The following is a 21,539-nucleotide window of genomic DNA, read 5'->3' as shown; positions in this document are numbered from 1 at the left end:
TTTTGACCTTCTCTTGGTATATGGTATGAGATACTGTTCTATGCCTAGTTTCTGCCACACTGTCTTTCAGTTTTCCCAGCAGTTTTTGTTGAAGAGTGAATTTGTGCCCTAATTGCTCAGTGGAATTATTTTTTGATGCTTAGAAATAGATAAAATGAAACAATCAGCTTTCTCACACTATTGAATGCATAGACTAGATTTTCCCCTTGCTTCATGCAGATCGATGATGCATTATCATTTAGCTCCTTTCCTGGTATTCTTTTCTGAACCCTTTGCATATTCAGTTACCTTGAACTTCTCTTCATAGTTCTCAAAAGCCTCCATGACCATGCAGACAGCCTCCATGGAGCGCTCGAGCCGACCATCCACCCCATTAAAACGGTACATGCTGCCAGACACATCCACCAAGAGCCTGAGCCGTTTGGGTTTCTCCTGGGGATTTCCAAGCTGAGAGGAAACAAACAAACAAACAAACAAACAAACCCCAGCTCTAAGCAAAGGAGAGATTCTCTTGGACTAGGAAGCTCTCCCTGTGCCTCTTGTGGGGCATCCAGGGTGAGCAGATCACTCTAGGAGTAATGCTGCTCCTTCACATCATCTGAGAACATGAACTCCCAAAGCACCAGATCTTTGCTGGGAGGGCCAACAGGCTAACAATTTTACCTGCGGCTTAGATTTTACTGAGCCCAGGTAAAAGGGTTCCTGCAGATTTTGCTCAGTAAAAGAATACTGGACATCTGCTTGTGGCAGCAGCCATATGGGAATGTTTTGGAATAGCAGAGTATTTCAAAGAGGGCCCAAACTAACCTTGTAAAGTTAGTCTATTGCAGTTAATAACTTTCCCGAAAATAATAATAATAGTAAAAAAAACCCTCCCTCTTTCTTAATGAATGCCTCAATGTCATCAATTCTGGCTATAGGTATAACTACCTCAGGGGAAAACCCCCCATCTGCTTTAACAATCCCTGGCACAAAGGGTTCCCTCCCACTCCTCCCCACCCCCAATTCATTTTTCCCATATGCCAAAAGATGTGTCTGAATTCCAAAACAAGGCTGTTTGAAGAGGTGGTCTGGCAAAAAGTTTAAGAAAAATACATGAGTGATTCTTTTCTCCGTACTCAGTCTTATTGCCCATCTCCAATGGCTGAATTGCTTATTTTCTCTTCCTTTCTCTATAATACTAAAGACGACGTCAACTGAAACGTGAAATGTCTAGAGCCTGTTGAACTCTGCACTCTTACAAGTTAATCGACAAGGTGCAAAGGCATGAGGTTGCCTCTTTCCTTTAACAGACCGATTCCAAATTAATCTGGCATTGAACACTTGCTCACATATGTGAAAGCTTTACAGAGAAGAGACTGAGCAAATTTAAGGAAATAGTTCCTTTTACTTCTTAGTCTATGATCTCACGGTCAAGGAATTTCAAGTACAATGGCTGCCAGGAAGGGGCAGTTTGGCTCAATGGTTAATGTTCTCTCAAAAATGGGTGTGATTCACCTCAATTAAGTACAGTGGCCACATACATTTCCATGATCAACCACTAATGATTTCAAACATTCCTTTAAGGATATTTGGTTACCATGATGTGAGTCAGAGAAGAGAAACAGCTGCTCAGAGATGTAACTGTGGTCATGCCAATGACATAGAAATGAGAGTTCCCCAAACTATGAAGTTACCTTCTCTGAGTCAATATTTTAATATGGCAAATGATCATGCAGCAATTCTGATTACTCATGAATATAGGAAATCACGGATCTCTTTTGGCAGCTTAATGCTTCTCCCCACCGTTGCCTATTTTTGAGCTTGTACCACTTACATAATTATGACAAGTGGAGAGATTGGAAGGACCTTAGAGACCACTGAACTTAATCTCTTCATTTTTTATACATGAGGAAACCTAGGCAGACCAAGGTTAAAGTGACTTCCCAAGAGTCAAACAGCTAGTAAGGATCTGAGGCAGGACTTGAATCTAGGACTTCCTGATTCCAAATCCAGTGACCTATCCATTAAACCTATCAAAGAATTTGTATATAATGATTATATTTAAATGAGGAAAAAGACTCTTTTAATATTTTTATCAGTCAAGTTTTCAATGAAGACTTAACAAACAGGGGAAGCAAGGTGGCTTGGTGGATTGAGAGCCAGTCCTAGAGACGGGAGGTCCCAGGTTCAAATGTGGCCTCAGATACTTCCTGGCTGTGTGACCCTGGTCAAGTCACTTGGCCACTATTGCCTAATCCTTACCACTCTTCTGCCTTAGAACCAATACACAGTATTGATTCTAAGATGGAAGGTGAGGGTTAAAAAAAGACTTAAAAAAACAAACGTATAACAGAAAAGTCAAAATAGGTAACATCAAATAAAGCTATTGTACACAAGACTCCATCAGTACACAGAAACATCCATCATCTCTCAGGTTGGTGAATACTGAATTCTTACTTCCGGCTTCATTTCTCCCCGACGTTTGTAGATGGCTTTTTCTCCAGTCAAGCCATCGATTATCTTGGCATCATCCAACTCCCCAGTAGGTTGGTGTCTCAGCCATTGCCTTTCTTTACCCTTGGCCTAAAATGACAAAATATACATGCCCCATGAGTCCTAATTAACTGTGCAGACATACATCTACATCTTTACATGGAGGGAAAGGATAGAACACACACAGGGCCTTTTCAATAACTGATGTTCACCTTGGCTTAACTCACTGAAACTTGAACACTTTCATAAGTGGATTGGCTTCTTCCGTGTGAGATTTATTCCTACTGACAAAGACCATGTTCTTTCTGATGATTTTGTCAGTTTTTAATCATTTTCACATATGGTACTTTAACATGAATGATGAAATGTTAACATTTAAGGCACACATGAACTAGAAAAGAGAATGCAAATGAACCCCTGGAGAAATGCACAGTATGAGAGATGTAATAGAGAAGCTTTTGTTATGGGTCTTCTGTCATACTGCTCCTGGAAAATTTATTAAGTAAAAAAGCAAGAACTTATTAAAATTATCTATGAGTAACTATAGCAAAGTCATGGTACTAAGAGTTCTTCCATTAAGAAAATAATTCACAATTGGAAGTTCTCTAAGACTTATCCTGAAAATGACAACAGCTAAAAACAGTGGTATGAGCTTATTTTGTGATCTGAGTTTATGTTTGTTCTATTACATTAACTGATATATGGAATTTTTTTTTCTGAAGATATTTTTCAATATCATCCAATAATTGAAAATAATATGTTGAAGTAATTTGCAACAATAACTTAATAATTTCCCATGAAAGGCAGAATAAAATGATAGTTGAATAATAGTGAACATAACTCAATTAAATGTAAAATTATAACATGCATAAATGGGGTGTCCAAAAGAATTATTGCTTTTGGGCTCAGAGTGTCCTGTTCATTGCTTTTATGGTTCTTACAATAGTTTAAGAACATAGTAAATAACCTGGGCCTGCGTCAAGGTACATATAAGGGTCCTAAAGGCTCTAGGGCTGGTCTGGTATCTGAGGGAAAACACTGGACCAGTGATGGTGAACCTTTTAGAGACTGAATGCCCAAACTGCTACCCTTAGGCTACATATGAGCCTCTCACCTTACCCCAGTCAGAGGAGGGAGGAAGTGTTCCCATTGGGCTACTGGGAAGAGGGGTTGGTCATGTGAGAAATGTCCTTAGGCATGTGTGGAGAGGGGGAAGGGAGTGGCCCTCTCCATCACATATGCTATAGGTTTGCAACATGGCACCAGACCAAAGTGTGTGATGAGTGATTGGCTGAAGGGTGACCTTTTGGTCACCTTTCAGGTGACTCAAGGTTTCCACTGACTGTATATATTCTAGCATGTTCCAGTGAAAATTATGAGGATGACCACAATGAGCACTATAATTTACATAGCTTATGGAGAAATTACTTAGAACTAATCAGTAAATTAGTATTTATTCATGGATTTCTATGTGTAAAACACTGTGCTAAGTGCTAGGGACACAGAAGCAAAAACAGTCCTTCCTATCAAGGATCTTATATTCCAATGGCGGAGATGACAGAATTCATAAGACTAATCCAAAGCAGATGGAAAGTCACCTAGGAGGGGATGGAATTAGCAGCCAAGGGGACCGGAAAATACCTCCTGAAGGAAGTAGCTTTTGAGTTGAGGCCAAAAAGAAGCCAAGGATTGTAAGACTGAGATCGAGAGGGAGAATATTCTGGATGTGGAGAATATAATCTATTGCAAAGACCCAAAGAAGAGAAGAAGTAGTGTGTTCAAGGATCAGAAATGGACTTTCTGGCTGGAGGACAAGTGGATGGAAGAAGACTGGAAAGGGAAGAAGGCATAATGTTTCAGAAAGAAAAGGATGCTCCAAGACACCCACTCTATCCCCATATTCATTCTGGCCTGTTGTTTAGCTCTAAAAGGAGGGCCATGACAAGGTCATGACATGGAAAGGTGGTTATCTTTAGCTCAATCAATTAAATATCTGCTACATTCTGGGAAAGGTAATAGGTGCTATGGATACACAAACTAATAAAAGTTTCTGCTCTCAAGGAACTTTAGGAAGTGGGGCAGGGGAAGGCAGGACAACATATACATAGATAAGCCAATACAAAGTCTATATAAAAGAATGTACAAAAAAATGGTAGTAATTTTGGAGCGCATCAATAACTGGGGAGTGGAGATGAGGAGTGGCTTCATGTAGGAGCTGGTATTGAGCTGAATTTGGAAGGGAACTAGGGATTCCAGGATAAGAATGAGAGAGGGGGGGAAGGGAAGAGGGATACCTACCTGTGATACTGATAACTTGTTTGTATTGTTACTTTACTCATGTTGGCATACTTTTCTCAACAATGTTCTTTGTCTTTGAGAGATGAGAAGCGGTTTTGCTACTATTCTCAGTGAAAAACAAAATATCATGCCCTCTTCTATCAGAATTGTAAAATATAACCTAATCTTCCTGGTAGAGTAAGTAAGCAAATATTTGCTACAATGATTTTATTAGCTGTATCTGCACAAGAATGAATGAATAAACCAGCAGTATAACATTTTATGATACCAAAAAAAAAGGACTTTTTTTGCTACCCACTTTTTATAGTTGATGGTATTATTGAATAAAATTTGAAAATTCAAAACAACTTTTGGAGCCTCTTAAAAGTATCTAATATTTCAAGGGAAACTGCCAGGATTTTTAGTCACATACAGCGGCTGAGAACCACAACAAATGACTAACTTTGGTCTTTCCTGAATGTTCTTGGAAATCTTGTTACTTTCCTTATAAAATTAGTCATGAAGACGGAGTTAGGCAGTCATAGGAAGTCATAACTGGAAAGGCCATTCAAGATCACCTAGCTCAAGGCCCTCATTTTGGAGATGAAGACACGAAGCCCATATAGAGACTGGCCTAAAGTTATGGCACTGAGAGAAGAACCCAGGGCTCTTCTCTTCTAGTTGAGTGCTCTCTCTACTACATATGAGGCGGCCCAGTCTGGAAGCTGACGTAGAGAAGGCTTCAGTCCTGTCCCATCCTCCAAAGCAGGCTGAGCTTGGAGACTCAGCTCTGGACTCCCTGGCACCCTGCCCCCTCATTCTGACCTGCCACCCTCCTTTCCTCCCCTACTCACCGCTAAGAACTATTGAGGTTTCCTTTTTGGCCATTCTGGAGTTCTATTACAAACTAAGGTCACTATTCCACTCCTCATTCCTAGAAATTCCCAGACCAAAACACCCTTCCCTGGGCATGCCACTGAAATGGAAGAGACTTGAGTGCAGAGTCTCTCTGCTTCTCTGCGTCCGTCAAGCTCTCAGTTCAACTTGGCACACGGTAAATGCTAAAAGAATGCTTTTTCGTTCATCATTCAGAAACAAGAGAATGCCATTTTTAAACAGTCTTGCCCTGAGTGAACAGTTAATAAAAAGCTCACTGAATTAAAATGAGGATGACTCCCACATTAAGGATTTTGAGTTTAGGAATGAGAACAAAAATGAGAAAGGGTGACCTGGAATATCACACTGTGGGCCATATTTTAATTCCCTTCTCCTAATGTGCAGACCCTGAAAAAGGGTATTTTTTTCCCTTTCACATATAAAATAGGCACTCTGTTAAAAATCTTAAAGGAATCAACAAGAACACTAACTCTAAAATAATATTGCACCATCCAAGTGAATGAATTCAATTAAGCAAATATTTATTATGAATTTACTACTTTTTGGTCTTTCTCTTCTCCCTTTAATCTGTTCTTCGTATTTATTTATGTACATGCTGTTTTTCTATTAAATATTCTTCAATAATTCTCTGTTAGATACCAAAGTTTTTTAATTTTGCTTCTTCTGGCATTCAATAATCTCATTAATCTGGCACCATTTTCCTCTATGACCACTATTATGGCATATTCTTCTCACTAGACAAACTAGAAAACTTGCTAGTGCATTTCATGTTTTGTGGTCCTTCTGTGTTTATTGTCTTCGCATTTTTTAAAAATAGATTGAATGGCCTCCCTTTTCCTCTTTGCCTTTTGACATAGTGCCCAGACTTTAAGGTCCAGTTCAAAACCACCTGTTCCAGGAAACCTTCCCTGATCTTCTAGTTGCAAAGATCCTTTCCCCGCCTTTACTTCACATTATAAGTGGTCTGCATCTCAATTAAACATCTATATTCCTTTGCATTGTGATTTTTGGTCTATGTGCTTTATATACCTACTCAATGGAGAGTTTGTCTTATTTAATTAATTTTTCTGTCCTAGGACTCAGAATGATGCCCTGCTTCCAGCCAATTGAAAGAAAGGAGGCATTACTCTGGGGCTGAATAAATAGAAAAAAGTTTCCTCCAGGAGGTAATCTTGGAGCTGGGCTTTGGAGAATGCCAGGATTTGGACTCCTCCAGGTGACATGATTTTGTGCGATGAAGCACTCCACTTTGTTCTAAGGAAGTCACCATTTCAAGATTTCTGGGTCTGCAGACACCCGGTAGTCCTGCCCCTGCGTCCCTGAGGTAGGGGAGGGGGCTGGGCTCTTAGGCTCCCCTGGCAGGCGATCTGCAGCCTGTGCCAGGCTAGAAGATGTTCTCAGTACAGTCTCTCCGACTGGACCTATTTTCTGTGGGCTGGACCCGCTGACCAGGTAGGTGCCAAGATGCTTGGTGATAAATTTTGGTGATGACTACAAGAATCCATGCAACAACAACAACAAAAAAATACAAAATGTACCTCGCTTGTATATTATTCTCCCCCTTTTGGCCATTCTACAACAAGAATGGGGTCATGAAGAGCCAGACAACTGAAATGACCCAACAGCAGCAACACTAAGAATCACACAAATTTTAGATCTATAAAAATGAACAATTTTTTACTTTGCCTCTTTCCTGGAATCCTGGCTGCCTGAGTCTCTCTATTGGGACTGTAGAGGAGGAAAGTCATCCGTGAATGGGGCCTGCCAGCCCCCCTATAAAACACCTGGACCAACTCCCGAGCACAGACCTCAAAGTCCATACGCCAAATCTTGGGAACTGCCTGCCAGGAGACCATCCTGGACTCACACTTTCTTCAGTTGATCATCATCTCCAAGGTTCCATGGAGATGATCTTGGCTGTGGCCTCTCCTTTTCCTGGTCCTAGTGAGGAAGACGGGAGTGGCTTCCCTTGTGATCCCTGCCTCCTGTTCTTCTGGGTTTGTCTATGTAACCCTCTTTTAAATATGCTAAATAAAAAGATCTATGGTTTTTGACAGCTTATTTGATGTTTTTATGAAGCCCTTTCAGGCCTAGCAAAGGACCCTCAAGCTTGTTATAAATGAAATTAAAGACAAAGAAAAGTTTTAGACTTATGAACGGATGGATCACAGAGTGTCCTTGGAGAGACAAATAATGGAATTTGTGGAATTGGTTTTATCATGCATCCAAAGGCAATAAGAAACATCATTTCATGGGACATTTGGCCTTCTCATATTGCAGTATTCAAAATAAATATTTGCAAAAAGACCACCATGAAAATAATTGCGGCTTATGTTTCAACATCTGTTTCAGAGGATGAAAAAGTATAAAAATTCTATGAAGAGCTCAATTAGACCTTCTAAATGGAATCAACATATACTGTGATAAGTAGAAATTTCAATGAAAAGGTGAAGAAAGCTAAGAATGGTGAAAATATATTGGAAAATATGCTTCAGGAATATGGAATGAGAGAGATCATATACTTATAGAATATACAGAGACTTCATGATTTTACTTCATGAATATTTTCTCTTAAAATAATTTAATTTTTTTCAAAATAAAGATATCTTTTCTCTTCCCCCCCTTCCCTTTCTTTGAAAAAACAACAGCAGCCTCAAAATGTTATGATAAATATGTATAGTCAAGAAAAATAATTCCCACATTGCCTATATCTAAAAAAATACATACTTCATTCTGCACTCAAAGTCCCTTGCCCTCTCTGTCAAAAGATGCCTTATCATTTGTCTTATAAGGTTGTAGCATTGCATTGATCAAATTTCTTATGTCTTTCAAATTTGTTTGTCTTTACAACAATATTGTTATTACATAAACTGTTCTCTTGGTTTTGCTCACCTTATTTTGCATAATAAATATAATAATAATAAGTAATAAAGATCATGAAGAAATGACTGCTTTATTTTCTTTTTTTTTTGGCACAGTAGTATTACATTATATGAATATAACATAATTTGTTCAGTAATTCTCTAATTGTTCTCTTCCCCTCCCCTGCTTAGTTTCCATTTCTTTACTACCATAAAAACTGCTGCTATAAATATTTTTGTACATATGGCCATTTTTTTCTTTCTTTGGTTTCTATGGGAGATAGATAGACCTAATAGTCAAAATGTATACACAGTTTTGTGGCTTTTGGATCATAGCTCCAAAAACACTTTCCAGGATGGCTAGACAATGTTCTACCAATGTTCCACCAAAAGTACATTAATTTGTCTGCTTTCCAGTAGCTCCTCTAAGATACAACATTTTCTTTTTTTTGGTCTTCTTTGCCAATATGATGGATAATATTTTCTAATTAGTGACTTGGAATTTTTTTTTGTATTGCTATTGATAATTTGGATTTCTTCTTTTAGAAATTGCCTATTTATATTCTTTGACCATTTACCAATTGGAGAATGGCTCTTATTAAAAAATTGAATTATATATAATATATTAACATATTCTATACATGAGACCTTTATCAGAAAAGCTCACTATAAAATTTTTCCTAGTTACTTGCTCCCATTCTGATTTTAGCTGCATTAATCTTGTTTTTGTAAAATTTTTAAAATTTTGCATAATCAAAATGATCCATTTTATGTTTTGTGATACTCTCTATCCCTCGCTTGTGTACAAAAAGTATTTTCTTCATGAAAACAACTGGGAAGTCCTGGATGTAGTCACCACCCCAAGACATTATAATATATAGAATTTATCATATTTGAACAGGCAGATAATGCCTGGTCATTGAGGAGGGAGTAATTCTCTGAATCAGTTTAGACCAAAGATAAAAGTTAATACAAAAGATTAAGGAAGAATAAAAATTAGAAAAAAGATATGGCATACATAAAGCAACTCTAACCTGATCTATTAAAATAAGTTACTGATATGGAAAAAAAGGGAAATGGATGGAGGAAAAGGATAAAAATTTCATATAATTTAATTAAAAAGTCAACTGCCATAATGAGCAAATAAAAAGAACCTAAAAACCACCATAGTTAGCAAACACTTGATCTCTATGTCAAGAATAGCTATGGCAGTCAACAGAAATGAATATAAATTTAATAATATTTAGAATTCAAATATAAATTTGTTTGTAAAATCTTATGGAGAAGAATAGTTGAAGATCATGAGTGGTATTGCTTCCTAATATAGATAAAGCTTTGCAAGAGACTCAACTAAACAAATCCATTTCAAGGCCACTGAAGGATAAAACGAGAAGGAAGGCAACCAATGGATGAAAAATGCAAAATATTTGTAAATATTATAACAAGTTCTTTTTTACCATCAAGGACAATAGGGCTAGCAAAGAGGAGGGGAAAAATTATTGTACCATAATTATTGCCTTCCAAAAAATTTGACTTGGAGAATATTAGTAACTACTGATTGTTATAATTATTTTCTCATCAATATAAAATTTCTGTGAGGGTTTTCTACATGTGTATTGAAGGTATATTTTTGATGAGGGTATTAGAAGTAACAAGTAGCCTTCTGTAAGTGATATTTCACAGTAGATGACATCTTTATGATCATGATTGAATGATTTAGAGAATGCAAGATTTTATAGTGCTTGTTGTTTGCTAATTATATAAAAGCATTTTCTTTGGTAGAACAAAATGGTTCTTTGAAAGTTTTCCTTTCACAAGACATCTTGCATGCACATATAAAAATTACACAAGATTTCAGGAAAGATATAACTTTGTTCCATGACTATGTGATTGTTATAGTGAAGAATAAAATAGGAAGATGGATTCTTGCCACAGCTGTTTGCCACTTGTCATGAATAATGGTTCCTTGTAAATAGTTTCTCAAAATGTTTTTTATGGATGGTGTTGTTCTGATTACATCAGGTCATGGATCACTGTGGAAAATCCTAAAGGAGATCTATAATCACTCTAAAGAGTTCAGCCTAATTGAACACATAGGAAAAACTAGATGGGTGAAAAATACTTAATTAGTCTACAATATAGAATTGGATAAACAGTCTATAGAGCTCAATATGTAAGTTGTTGACTTTTGTCATTAAAAGTTGACTTTTAATGCAAATGGAGTATAGGAAAAGGAGGGCAAGCTGAATGTCTCTTAGGAAACTGTAAATGATTAGTAATGGCCTTTGGAGGAATACCACGATTTCTGAAGAAGTAAAGGATCAGACAGTGAAGAAGTTGGCTACATTATATTATATACATTATAATTATATATATAAATATATACATTATAAAGTAATACAGTATAAAGAATTATTCAGAAGAAACAGTGTAAAGGATGTTCTCAAATAACCACTGACCAAAAAGAAATATGAACTGGTTGCATGATAACTGGTAGCCATCTGCTGTGAATAGAAGTCAAGGAAGCCCACTGATGTGCTTTGTGACCCTTCCTGGAGCCCTCGATGGTGAGCCACTCAGGGGAAGACCAGGGCACAGGCTGTTCGGGATGGGAAGATATGAATGAATTGTAATGTACATTGTTGGAGGGAGCACCAATGTGGAAGAGAACAGAGACTCGCTGAGTAAGCTTGGAAAATGCTCCTTTTTGTAACAATGTAAAGTCTCATTTTCTTCATCTGTAACAAAGAGAGACTAATAGCTGTAGGAGAGCCTACTTCATGGGGTTGTTGTAAGGGGGTTCAAATGAGATCACACATAGGTGGAGTCTTCTGCACACTTCAAAGGGGTACATGTCGGATGTCATTACTCTTATTGTTAGATTTTTCACATCTGCAGTGGAGAATATTCCTTAATCTGCCCAGGCTTTTCCGTGACACCCATTGAAGACCAGCCTGTGGGCCATCTGGAGAACCCGCCTAGACCATGTGTATCCACTGTGAAGGCCACCATTAGATAAAAGTATATTCCAGAATCAGATCTATTCTTTATTCAGCTATCAAACCTTGGGTAAACTCTTGGACTGTATCTACCTGTAGTCACCCATCTATAAGTGGGTGACCATTATGATTATTTTATGGCACTTGCTGCAAATTCACACACCATAAAGTCTTGTAATCCTCATGGGTGGGATGGTCTTTTTTATGTGTCTAATAGGTGCAACTTTCTGAAATATTAGTATATTGTTTCTTCTTAGTTTATAAAAAATCAAGGCTAAAAAATCCACTGAAAGTGCTAAAAAATTCTACTGAATATATATTTCTTACTAGCATAGTCACTTCATAAGCGGGTAAGTAGAGCAATTCACTATCAAATAAAGAAAATGGGATCAAGTGTGGGAAAAAGCATACTTTTGTTAAGTGTCTTGGGATTCAGCTCATAATACAAGGCAGCTTTCTTTAAACTTGTTTGCTATTCTGATTAGGCATTCATGGAGAGGGCTTAAGCTCACAATGTTAGAAGGAAACCAATTTAAGAATTCTTGCTCTTCAGAACCTTTCAACAAATGAGGACACAATATCACATGATTTTAGTAAAACCCTTTAATTTCATTTTCAGAGTTTTGTTGATCTTTAAAGCTTCTATACCCTAAGCAATTTATACTAGTTGAGGGCACAGGATATTGCCATATGGCAGAAACTTCCTGTCTTTAGGGGTAAAGTACTAGAATTTTTTAGGACAATTTTTAGGGTCAATCAGAAGGGAAGGTCCTCTTGGTTTCAGACTTAAAAATGACCTCAAATTTATGAGGTAAATAGCTATTAGTGTTCAGTTAAAAGACAAGAACATTTGAATAGTTGTCAACTGATCTCCAAATATGTGACACTCCATGAAAGCTAGGGTTTCCATCAATTGTGAGTACATTCACATAGAAAAATACTGGAAAAGTATGCACTAAAGTAAAAAAAAAATTTAATTATGTCTCGCTTTTTCAGTTCCATTTCATTTTTATGTATTTTTATTTTAAAAATTATGATTAGGGGCTTCAAAAGCTAGAAGAGAATACTGATTAGAGTTTGGAATAAATTTTACTTCTCATGTCAATAATATGAATGTAGATGATAAATCTGTTTTTTTAAAAGAATATGAAAGTAAATAGATAAAAAAGCAAACTACCTGAACAAATGAAGTAAATTGTTCTCTCACAAAACTACAACTCAAATATGAAAGATAAAAATTTCCCAAAATCATGTAAATTATTATGATTGCCATTGTTTTTTTTAATTATTATTTTTAATTTTTCAGAATGCTATTTTGTACTTTTAAGATTTGAAGTGAAGTATACCCTCCTAATGAGTATATCATCACTTAACAAGAGAATGAGGATGATTTTAAGGATTATGTTTGTATAAGTGCCTTTTTTAGCTTGATGATAGCTTCTAACTTCCTGGTCTATTATTCTATCACAAAGTAGGCTTTGGAAAACATTAGAATGGATAAATGCAAAAATGGGGAGAGGTTTCTGCAATTCTTTAATGGTCTATATTAAAATAAACTTTGCAAGATAAAATAGTTGGTTTTTACATCATGTACCACATAAAAGCTATTTTCATAGTCTGTGTCTTTGGTTAGTTGGTCCAGTTATGCATTTGCCAGGAAGAGAGACCTTTCTCAGGAAACAGAGGCACATTCAACTGTTTTCCTTGATATTAAAACCAACCCTCCCTAGAGACATGTAACAAGATATGCTTCCTTAACTTGGACGCAGGGCTCTGCCTTATTAAAATTCCATATATGTTTAAATCTAGGAATTTCAACTAAAAATGTACGTGTAAGAATCAGCTTATAACTATTCTTCCAAGAATTGTATTAAAGTTTCAGAAAATGCTGTAGTATCGGTTTAATGCTGGAAAGGCATTTTTCTAGGTTATAAAAGAATCTTTTAGAATCAAAGCAAATAGAAAAAATACAAGGGGAGGGCAGGAAACTGGTAACAAAACGTGATCATTAAAACTCTTTAATAGAAAATAATTTGTTTGCTCTGTATGTTTATTGTAAAATAGGCTCTATATGTAAACATCACCTTGCAAGACAAAGCTTCCCAAATCAGATAGATTTTGTCATCAATCTCTCGTCTAGTCTTCTGTAGGTGAATACTAACACTAAATTTACAGTTGTGGGCTCTTAGTCATCTCTTCCCTTATGTGCTTGTTAACAATAACACACACTGTGTTTTGAGGAAAATCTGGACTGGAAAGGAGGTTCGGTTAAAGAGGAAACAATTCCTTGTAGAATACAAGCTAGTGAAGACTGTCCTGGTTCCTTGACTTGGGGCTTGCAAGTAAGTAAGTAAGTAAGTAAGTAAGCTTGGCTGGTCAGCATCTCGTCACTGACCGTCTAGGGACAGGGTTTCTTTCTTCTTCTAGACTCCAGTTGCCCCCCAACATCCCTGGATATTCAAGGGGGCCTTGCCAAGCCCCAAATAAAACACTGTCAATTTTAGCCTTTCATTTCTGGGGACTGGTCCTGTGATTTCATTGCTATAGGTAGTCCCTAACCAGTGCAGACTGGTTCCCTGCTCTGCTGCTGCTGGTATTAGAGAACTGCCTGCAAGACTGAGAAATAAGGGCTTACACAGCGGCGATTTGATCTCAGGTCTTCCTGACTTTAGCCTGACTAGCCTTTATCACGCCGCCTCCATACTTTCCTCCTTACCTCTTTCTCCTCCTGCCTCTTAATTTTCAGTTTCCAATAATGAAAGCCTCCTCTGCCCAGTGTGAAGTCTATCCAGGGACCTGTTGGTCAGGGCCAAGGCATTTGGCAGGATTTTGTGCTTCAGGGAGTCTTTCAGAGAAGAAAGAGAGTCAGCGGCTCCTCCCGTGCGCACACTAGCTGCTCCTCTAACTACGTTCCTCCTTTATACAGCCACCCACAAGAAACAGTAACCATCTGGCTGGGGAACACTGGAAAATGGAAAGAAAACCCAAGATTGCCCAGAGCGTTGGAAACCAGGCCAGGCGTTCTCTTTCCAGGGCAAAAACCTTCCCAATCCAAACCGAAGGAGCGGCCTACCATGAGCACCTATTGGTGGCTGGGGCCCGTCATGAGAAGCCAGTGTGGAGCACCCCGACATCGCTAAGCATTAGCTGGGACGTGTTTGAAAAACACTGCAGAGGAATCACATGTGAAGTCACTGGACATGCTGTGACACTCAGCAGGAGGCCTTTGGGCCAGAAATGGCCCCCATAGAGTCACCTACTAAAGTCGGAGCCAGGAGAGGTTGTAGAAATGGCCTCAACTCCTTCACTTCGCAGAGGAGGAAGCAGTTCTAGAGAAGGCGTGCTGGGCTCTAGGCCACGTAGCTCAGGCCGGAACTGAAGCCCCAGCGCAGGCCTCTTGCCTGCAGTTTAGCTCACTTCCGAGACTGCCCATCCCCAAGACTCGGTTACTCGTGCCCAAAGCACAGGGAGGAAGGACAGTCAAGGAAGAAGGTTGGTGGGGCGACTAGACAAAGGACGAACGATGGCACGCAGGCGGAGCACACACATTGTGCCAGAGGTACCAGGGGTGACAGCATCTCTTGTTCATACAAGATGAGGGCTGTGTCTGAAGTTCTGCTTTGGAAATTCAGTCTAAATGGTGAGTTTGCCAGGGCTTGGCCAAACACTATACTGTTCACCAAGGAAACTCCCATAGTTATAGTTACCAGGATTACACATCAGCCTCAAAACTTCTGGAAGGCATTAGTCATCGAGAACCACTGAAAAACAGGAGGGCCGTGAAAATGACCAAGCCAGAGATGTCTTGTTCTATTTACAAACTGGAAAGCATCTCCCTAAAGGAAGCTCTTTCCATCCCGGTCTAGAAGTTTGAATTCTAGCCTTTTCACCTGTAAGACGCTAGGCCTAATCTAGACCAGGAGTTCTTTGCCTTTTGGGGGGTCATAGACCCCTCTGAAAGCCTGGTGAAGTCTATGGACTTTTTCTTAGAATAATGTATTAAATACATAAAATAAAACACACAGGATTATGAAAGAAACCAATCACACTGAAATAAGGTTATCAAAATATTAACAAAGACAAGTTCATTGTCCCTAGATGAAAAATCCCTGAACTAGATAAATCTGAAGGTCCCTTCTAGTTCAATTTTCCACAATCTTAATTACCAAAAAATAATCTTATTGAGGAAGAAAAAATAATAACAAGATTCATTTGGAAGAACAAAAGATCAAAAACAGTAAAAGAATTAAAGAAAAAATATAAAGGAAGTTTAGCATGATCAGATTCAAAATTGCATTATAAAGCAGTAATTATCAAAACTATATGGTACTGGCTAAGATATATAAAGGTAGATCAGTAGAACAGAAGAGACATACAACAAACAGCAGTAAAAGATTATAGTAACCTTGTTTTTATAGGCTATTGGGATAAAAAATCAGTACTTGGTAAAAATTTCTGAGACATCTGGAAAGTAGTTTGGCAGAAACTTGGTAGAGACCAATATCTTATACCATTAATAAAGATAAGATCAAAATGGATACATGATCTAGGCCTAAAAGGTGATATCGTAAACAAGTTAGAGGAACAGGGAACAGATTACCTATCAGATTTATAGACAGGAGAGGAATTTATGAATAAACAAGAGATGGAGAGTATTGTGAGATATGAAATGGGTAATTTTGAGAACATGACATTGAAAAGTTTTTGTATAAATAAAACAAATGTTGCCAAGATTAGAAAGAAAGTAGGAAGTTGGAAAAAAAATTTTCATAGACACTCAGACAGAGGTCTGATATCTAAAATATAGAGAGAACTTTGTCAAACTTATGGGAATGACCCATCTCCCAATTGATAAATGTCAAAAGATATTAACAGATAGCTTTCAGATCAAGAAATCAAAACCATATACGCAAGTACATGAAAAAAAATGCTCTAAATCATTACTGATTAGGGAAATGAGAACCAAAATAATTCTGAGGGTATCAACTCACATCCACCAGATTGACTAGACACAAAAGAGCAAAATGACAAATGTTGAAGGGGATGTAGAAAAGTGGAAACACTAATACACTGTTGGTGGAATTGTGAACTGATCCAACCATTTTGGAGAGCAATTTGGAATTATTCTCAGAGTTATAAAACTGTATATACTCTTAGACACATATTGCTGGGTCCATTTCCCAAGGAGATTAGAGAAATATGAAAACAACCTTTATGTTCCAAAATATTTATAGGAGTTCTCTTTGTGGTTGGTGGTGGTGGAATTGAAGGGATATCCATCCTCTGGGGAATGGTTAAACAAATTGTGGTATATGATTGTGATGGAATACTACTGTGCTATAAAAAAGGATGAGCAGAATACTTTGAAAATAACTTGGAAAGAACTACATGAGATAATGAAGAATGAAACAAGTAGAACCAAGAGAGCATTATATATAGCTATGGATTTAATATTTGAAGAGTAAGTTGAGAATGTTCACCTCCAGAGAATGAACTGAGAAGTGGGAACATGAAAGACATAATCTATATATTTGGCTGGGTGATGCCTTCTATGGTGTGGGGAGGAGGTGGAGGAGCTGAATTAAAAAAAAATTATTTAAAAGAGACAAAAAAGACTAGAAATTTACCATAAGTAAGTTATCTTGCATGCATGTATTATAAATATGGATTTTGGGGGAGGTCTTGAAAATTTTTGTTAGATGCCTTGATTTTTATTTGGTAGGTATTCAATATTGCATTATGGGCAAATATACATACATACATATATACATATGTATATGTATATATGTATGTATATATATATTAAATATATATATAAAGTTTTACTGGTATAAAGATGCTAATTTAAAAAAATCATATGTTCAAAAGAAAACTACAACCCCTGCCTACTCCCTTGCTGCTCTTCTGCCTTGGAACCAATTCTAAGACAAGATAAGGGTTTAAAAAAAAGAAAAAAGAAAACTACGGAAATGATCTGGACTATTTTTAAGCAGAAATGGGCTTTCACCAGGAGGTAGTCTACCCTTAATAATATTTTAACATAATTTTTATATGGGGACCAAAGTATATGAATTTAATTAATAATTAAAAAGCCTCAATGAACATTTAACTGTAAAAATACCCCTTTACATTGAAAAAGTGGTCAAAATCATATAAACACATTTTATATAATTTATATCAGTGCTATTTTGTTCTGCTTATTTTATTTAATATTTTTTCATTAGAATCACAGAAGCAACCCCAGTTGTCCAATCTATAATTGAGCAAGAACAACTTCTCCCACAGATTTCCTGGCACAGAGAATTACTATATCCTAAGGTATCCCAATTCACTTTCAGACAGCTCTAATTGTGAGGAAGTTTGTCTGTACACTGAAGTGAAATCTGTCTCTATAACTAATCCATTTTTCTCACTTCCACCTTTTGTGGCCAACCAGAGCAAGTCATTCTCCTCTTCCCCATGGCTGGACTCCAAGTACTTGAAGATAGCTGTCAAGACCTCCCAAGTCTTTTTTAAGTTCCTCATGTACAAGGTACCATAGAATTTCTTTAATTTTCATTTTTCTAATTGCAAGTAGGTCTGTCTATGTTTGAACCTTATTTCCTCTTTCCTTGTGTGTACACAGTTCACCTTCTTGGAGCACTCAGCAAACAGAATCTGGGTACTGACAAGATGTTTCAGTAGTTTGCTTACATCAGTTATATCTGACATACTTTTTTTTTACTTATTCTGTTGCTTCCTTTTAAAGACTTAGGTTATTACATTTTTGCACAGAGTTAAAAATTTTTTTGATCACTTGAAATCTTCCAGCTTTCCTCTGATTACATCTTCTACTTTTTTCAACTGTCAATAATTTTTTCCTCCTTCCTGGTTGGGATAAATATATATTTCCATTTTCTTTTAAAATTTATTTTTGAATCTTTTACACATTTGGAATCTATATAGTATGGGCCATGGCTACAAAATAACCCTTGCACTTACAGATAACCAGTTGTTCTAATAAGATTTATTAGACAGAGATTCCTTTGCAATTGTTATGCTACTTCTGATTTGTCATCAATTGAGTTCTTATAATTGTTAGATTACTTATATATCTATTTAATCAAATTTTTTCTTTTTTCACTTGAAAATCATATCCTTTTCAAAACTGTGGCTTTGTAGTAGGTTTTGAAATCTGGTAGGGAAGGTCTATATCTTATGGCATTTTTTTAAACCCTTACCTTTTATCTTTTTATTTTTTAATAGCCAATTTCCACAAAAAATCTCCAAAGTTATATGATACAAAATGTCTTCCTCTCTTCTTCTCTCTCCAGTCCCAGAACTGGCAAGCAATTCAGTCTGGGTTATACATGTATCATCACGCAAAACATGTTTTCATATTATTCATTTTGGTAAGTGAATAATCTTATAACCCCCCCCCCCCAACATATACCCAAATAAACATGTGAAAAATCATATGTTTTCTTCTGCATTCTGACTCCAACAGTTCTTTCCCTCTAGGTGAAGAGCATTCTTTTTCATAAGTTCCTCAGAATTATTTTGGATCATTGCATTGCTTTTAGTAGCTAAATCTATCACATTTGATCATTCTATAATATTGTTGTTACTGTGTACCATGCTTTCCTTTACCTTTTGTCTTAAAATCAATACTGAGTTTTGGTTCCAAGATGGAAGAGCAGTAAGGGCTAGGCAACTGGGATTAAATGACTTGCTCAGGGTCACACAGCTGGGAAATGTCTGAATCTAGATTTGAACCCAGGATTTTCCATCTCCAGCCCCAGTTCTTTATCCACTATGCCACCTAGCTTCCTGAGCCCATTCTATTTTAATGTTTGGGAAGTATTTACTTAAAGTCTAAGCCTGTTTGTAATTTATATCCATTGCTTCTCCTTTTTCCCTCTGAATCCAAGTAGAACAAGTTTAATTCCTATTTCACATGACAGTCCTTCAAATACTTGAAGGTATCATATCCCCAATACATTTTTTCTTCTCTAGGAAAGACATCCTCAGTTTCTTCAGCTAGGCAGCTGGATCTGGACTCTGCCATCCAACATGGTAGCAATAACTCCTAGGTCTGAGTCATTTGCAAATTCGATAAGCATTCCATTGATAACTTTATCTAAGGCATGGCTAAAAATGTTAAATGGTCCAGCATTCCTCTAGCACTCTCCTCCTGAGGCAGCTGACATTAAATTGCTGATGATACTTTTTGGGTTTGGCTCTTCAACCAATTCCACCTAATTGCCCTCTGGTCCCCAGGCTATTCGGGATGGTTTTAAATATACATAGATGAAAATAATGCTTTTCTGCTTCCTAGTTTTCCTCTCATGAATAAAGTTGTTGTTTTTTTTTAATAAGTAAGACCACTCCATCTCATTTCCATATGCTGGTCCTTTTGAAGCTGGTATATAATCTTTTAAGAGTCACAGTCTAGTCATGGGTCCCAGCCTATCAAATCTCAGGAATACCTGTGAGATCAGATTTTCCTTCTTGAATTAGAATATCTAATTCCCTTTGCTTGCCTGTTGTTCATATTACCTACATTTGCAGAGAGATATCTAAGCCCATGGGTTTCATGGCTGGCTCCTTTCTTAGGTTTTCTATACTATGTATTTTTTATTTTACTTATAGGGCTCTTTCTATATTTTAGCTACTTTCTTTAAAAATTTTTTTAAATTTTTATTTTAAGCCCTTACCTTCCATCTTGGAATCAATTGATTTCAAGGCAGAAGAGTGGTAAGGGCTAGGCAATGGGGGTCAAGTGACTTGCCCAGGGCCTGTATGGGAAACTGGGAAGTGTCTGAGGCCATATTTGAACCTCAGACCTCCTGTTTCAAGTCCTGGCTCTCAATTCACTGAGCTACCCACCTGCCCAGCTGCCCCCTTTTTTAGCTACTTTCTCATAGACATATATAGACACTTTTTTCTCTTCCTTTCCTTTCCAGTTGAAAAGCCTTTTAATTAGATTTGTGCGATTCCAGGTAGATAAATACATTTTCCTTATCCCTTTTTAGCTTCCTTAACTAGGAGCCTATCATTTTGTCATTTTAAGCTGAATTCCAAAAAGCCAAATTATAATTATAATCTCTTTAATTTATAATTTAAATCTTCTTAACTGGCATTCATTTCCCAAATCTGCTTTTCTTTTCTGAAGCACTTGTCTTCATTTGGTAGTAATGAAGATATTATGACTTTCAACCTTGAGGTCTTCTGTTTGTTTGTTTGTTTGTTTTTTCAAATACAAGACCATCTCATCTTTCTTGAAAATTTCCCTCATTTAAATGATTTCTTTTTTTCAATATAGCTCCCACTACTCCTCTGTAGTCTTTGCTACCTTCCTTCCCTTCAGCAAACTGATTGTTTCCTGGCTTAACTATTCCATCTATTCTTAACACTTTAAAATAAATGTACATTAGCTGCCCCAGCTAGTCCCATATCTTAAAGAGACATCTCTACTTGGATATCTGTGGTTATCTCAACCTCAAGCTATCTAAATTCTTTTATTACCTTACTAACAAGTTAGTCCTGATATTCACTTTGGCTTTTTTTTTTAACCAATAATTTATTAGGTTCTATTAAGTCTTGCTTCAAAGCATTATCATTCACAACCATCCTTTCCTTTAAATTACAGAGGCCTTCACACTTTGTTAAGTCTTCATCATTTAATGGCTAAATAATTTCTGTTAGATGTTGCCTGAGGTCTCCTCTGCCTGCTCTCCCCTTGCTTATTCCATGTACCCCTCCTCCACTTCATCTTGTATGCCACTACCTGATTAATCTGATTTAAACACTGATTTTCATCATGTAATTTTTTCAATCAAAAAACCTTCAAAAGGTTTCATATGATCTGTAGGAGAGCATTCCCAAATCTGTCTTGTATTCAAGGTTCTTCTTATGTGGTCTCATTCTATGAATAAGTCACCAATGCTGGAAGAGTGGAAAGAAAGCTGGGTTTTAGAGGAATGGATTTTGAGTTCAAATCTTGGCTTTTCCAATAACCAGTTCTGTGACCTTGGACAAGCCATGTCAT

General features: G+C 37.0%; 1 protein-coding gene across 3 annotated transcripts in view; it reads right to left on the bottom strand.

Moving 5' to 3' along the window:
• Positions 1 to 21,539, bottom strand: part of VWA8 (von Willebrand factor A domain containing 8) — a 463,626-nt gene that overhangs the window by 12,557 nt on the left and 429,530 nt on the right. For all 3 annotated transcript variants that reach the window (XM_016425025.2, XM_007501527.3, XM_056807819.1), the window contains 2 exons: positions 2,440 to 2,565; positions 289 to 447 (listed from right to left, as the gene is read on the bottom strand). In XM_016425025.2, coding sequence (XP_016280511.2) covers positions 289 to 447; positions 2,440 to 2,565 — 285 coding nt within the window. The remainder of the gene's footprint in view (positions 1 to 288; positions 448 to 2,439; positions 2,566 to 21,539) is intronic.

This window comes from Monodelphis domestica, chromosome 8, assembly GCF_027887165.1.
Source record: "Monodelphis domestica isolate mMonDom1 chromosome 8, mMonDom1.pri, whole genome shotgun sequence".
Classification (NCBI taxonomy): Eukaryota; Metazoa; Chordata; class Mammalia; order Didelphimorphia; family Didelphidae; genus Monodelphis; species Monodelphis domestica.
Note: the sequence above shows the minus strand (reverse complement) of the source record. Positions and strands in the feature narration are given on the sequence as shown.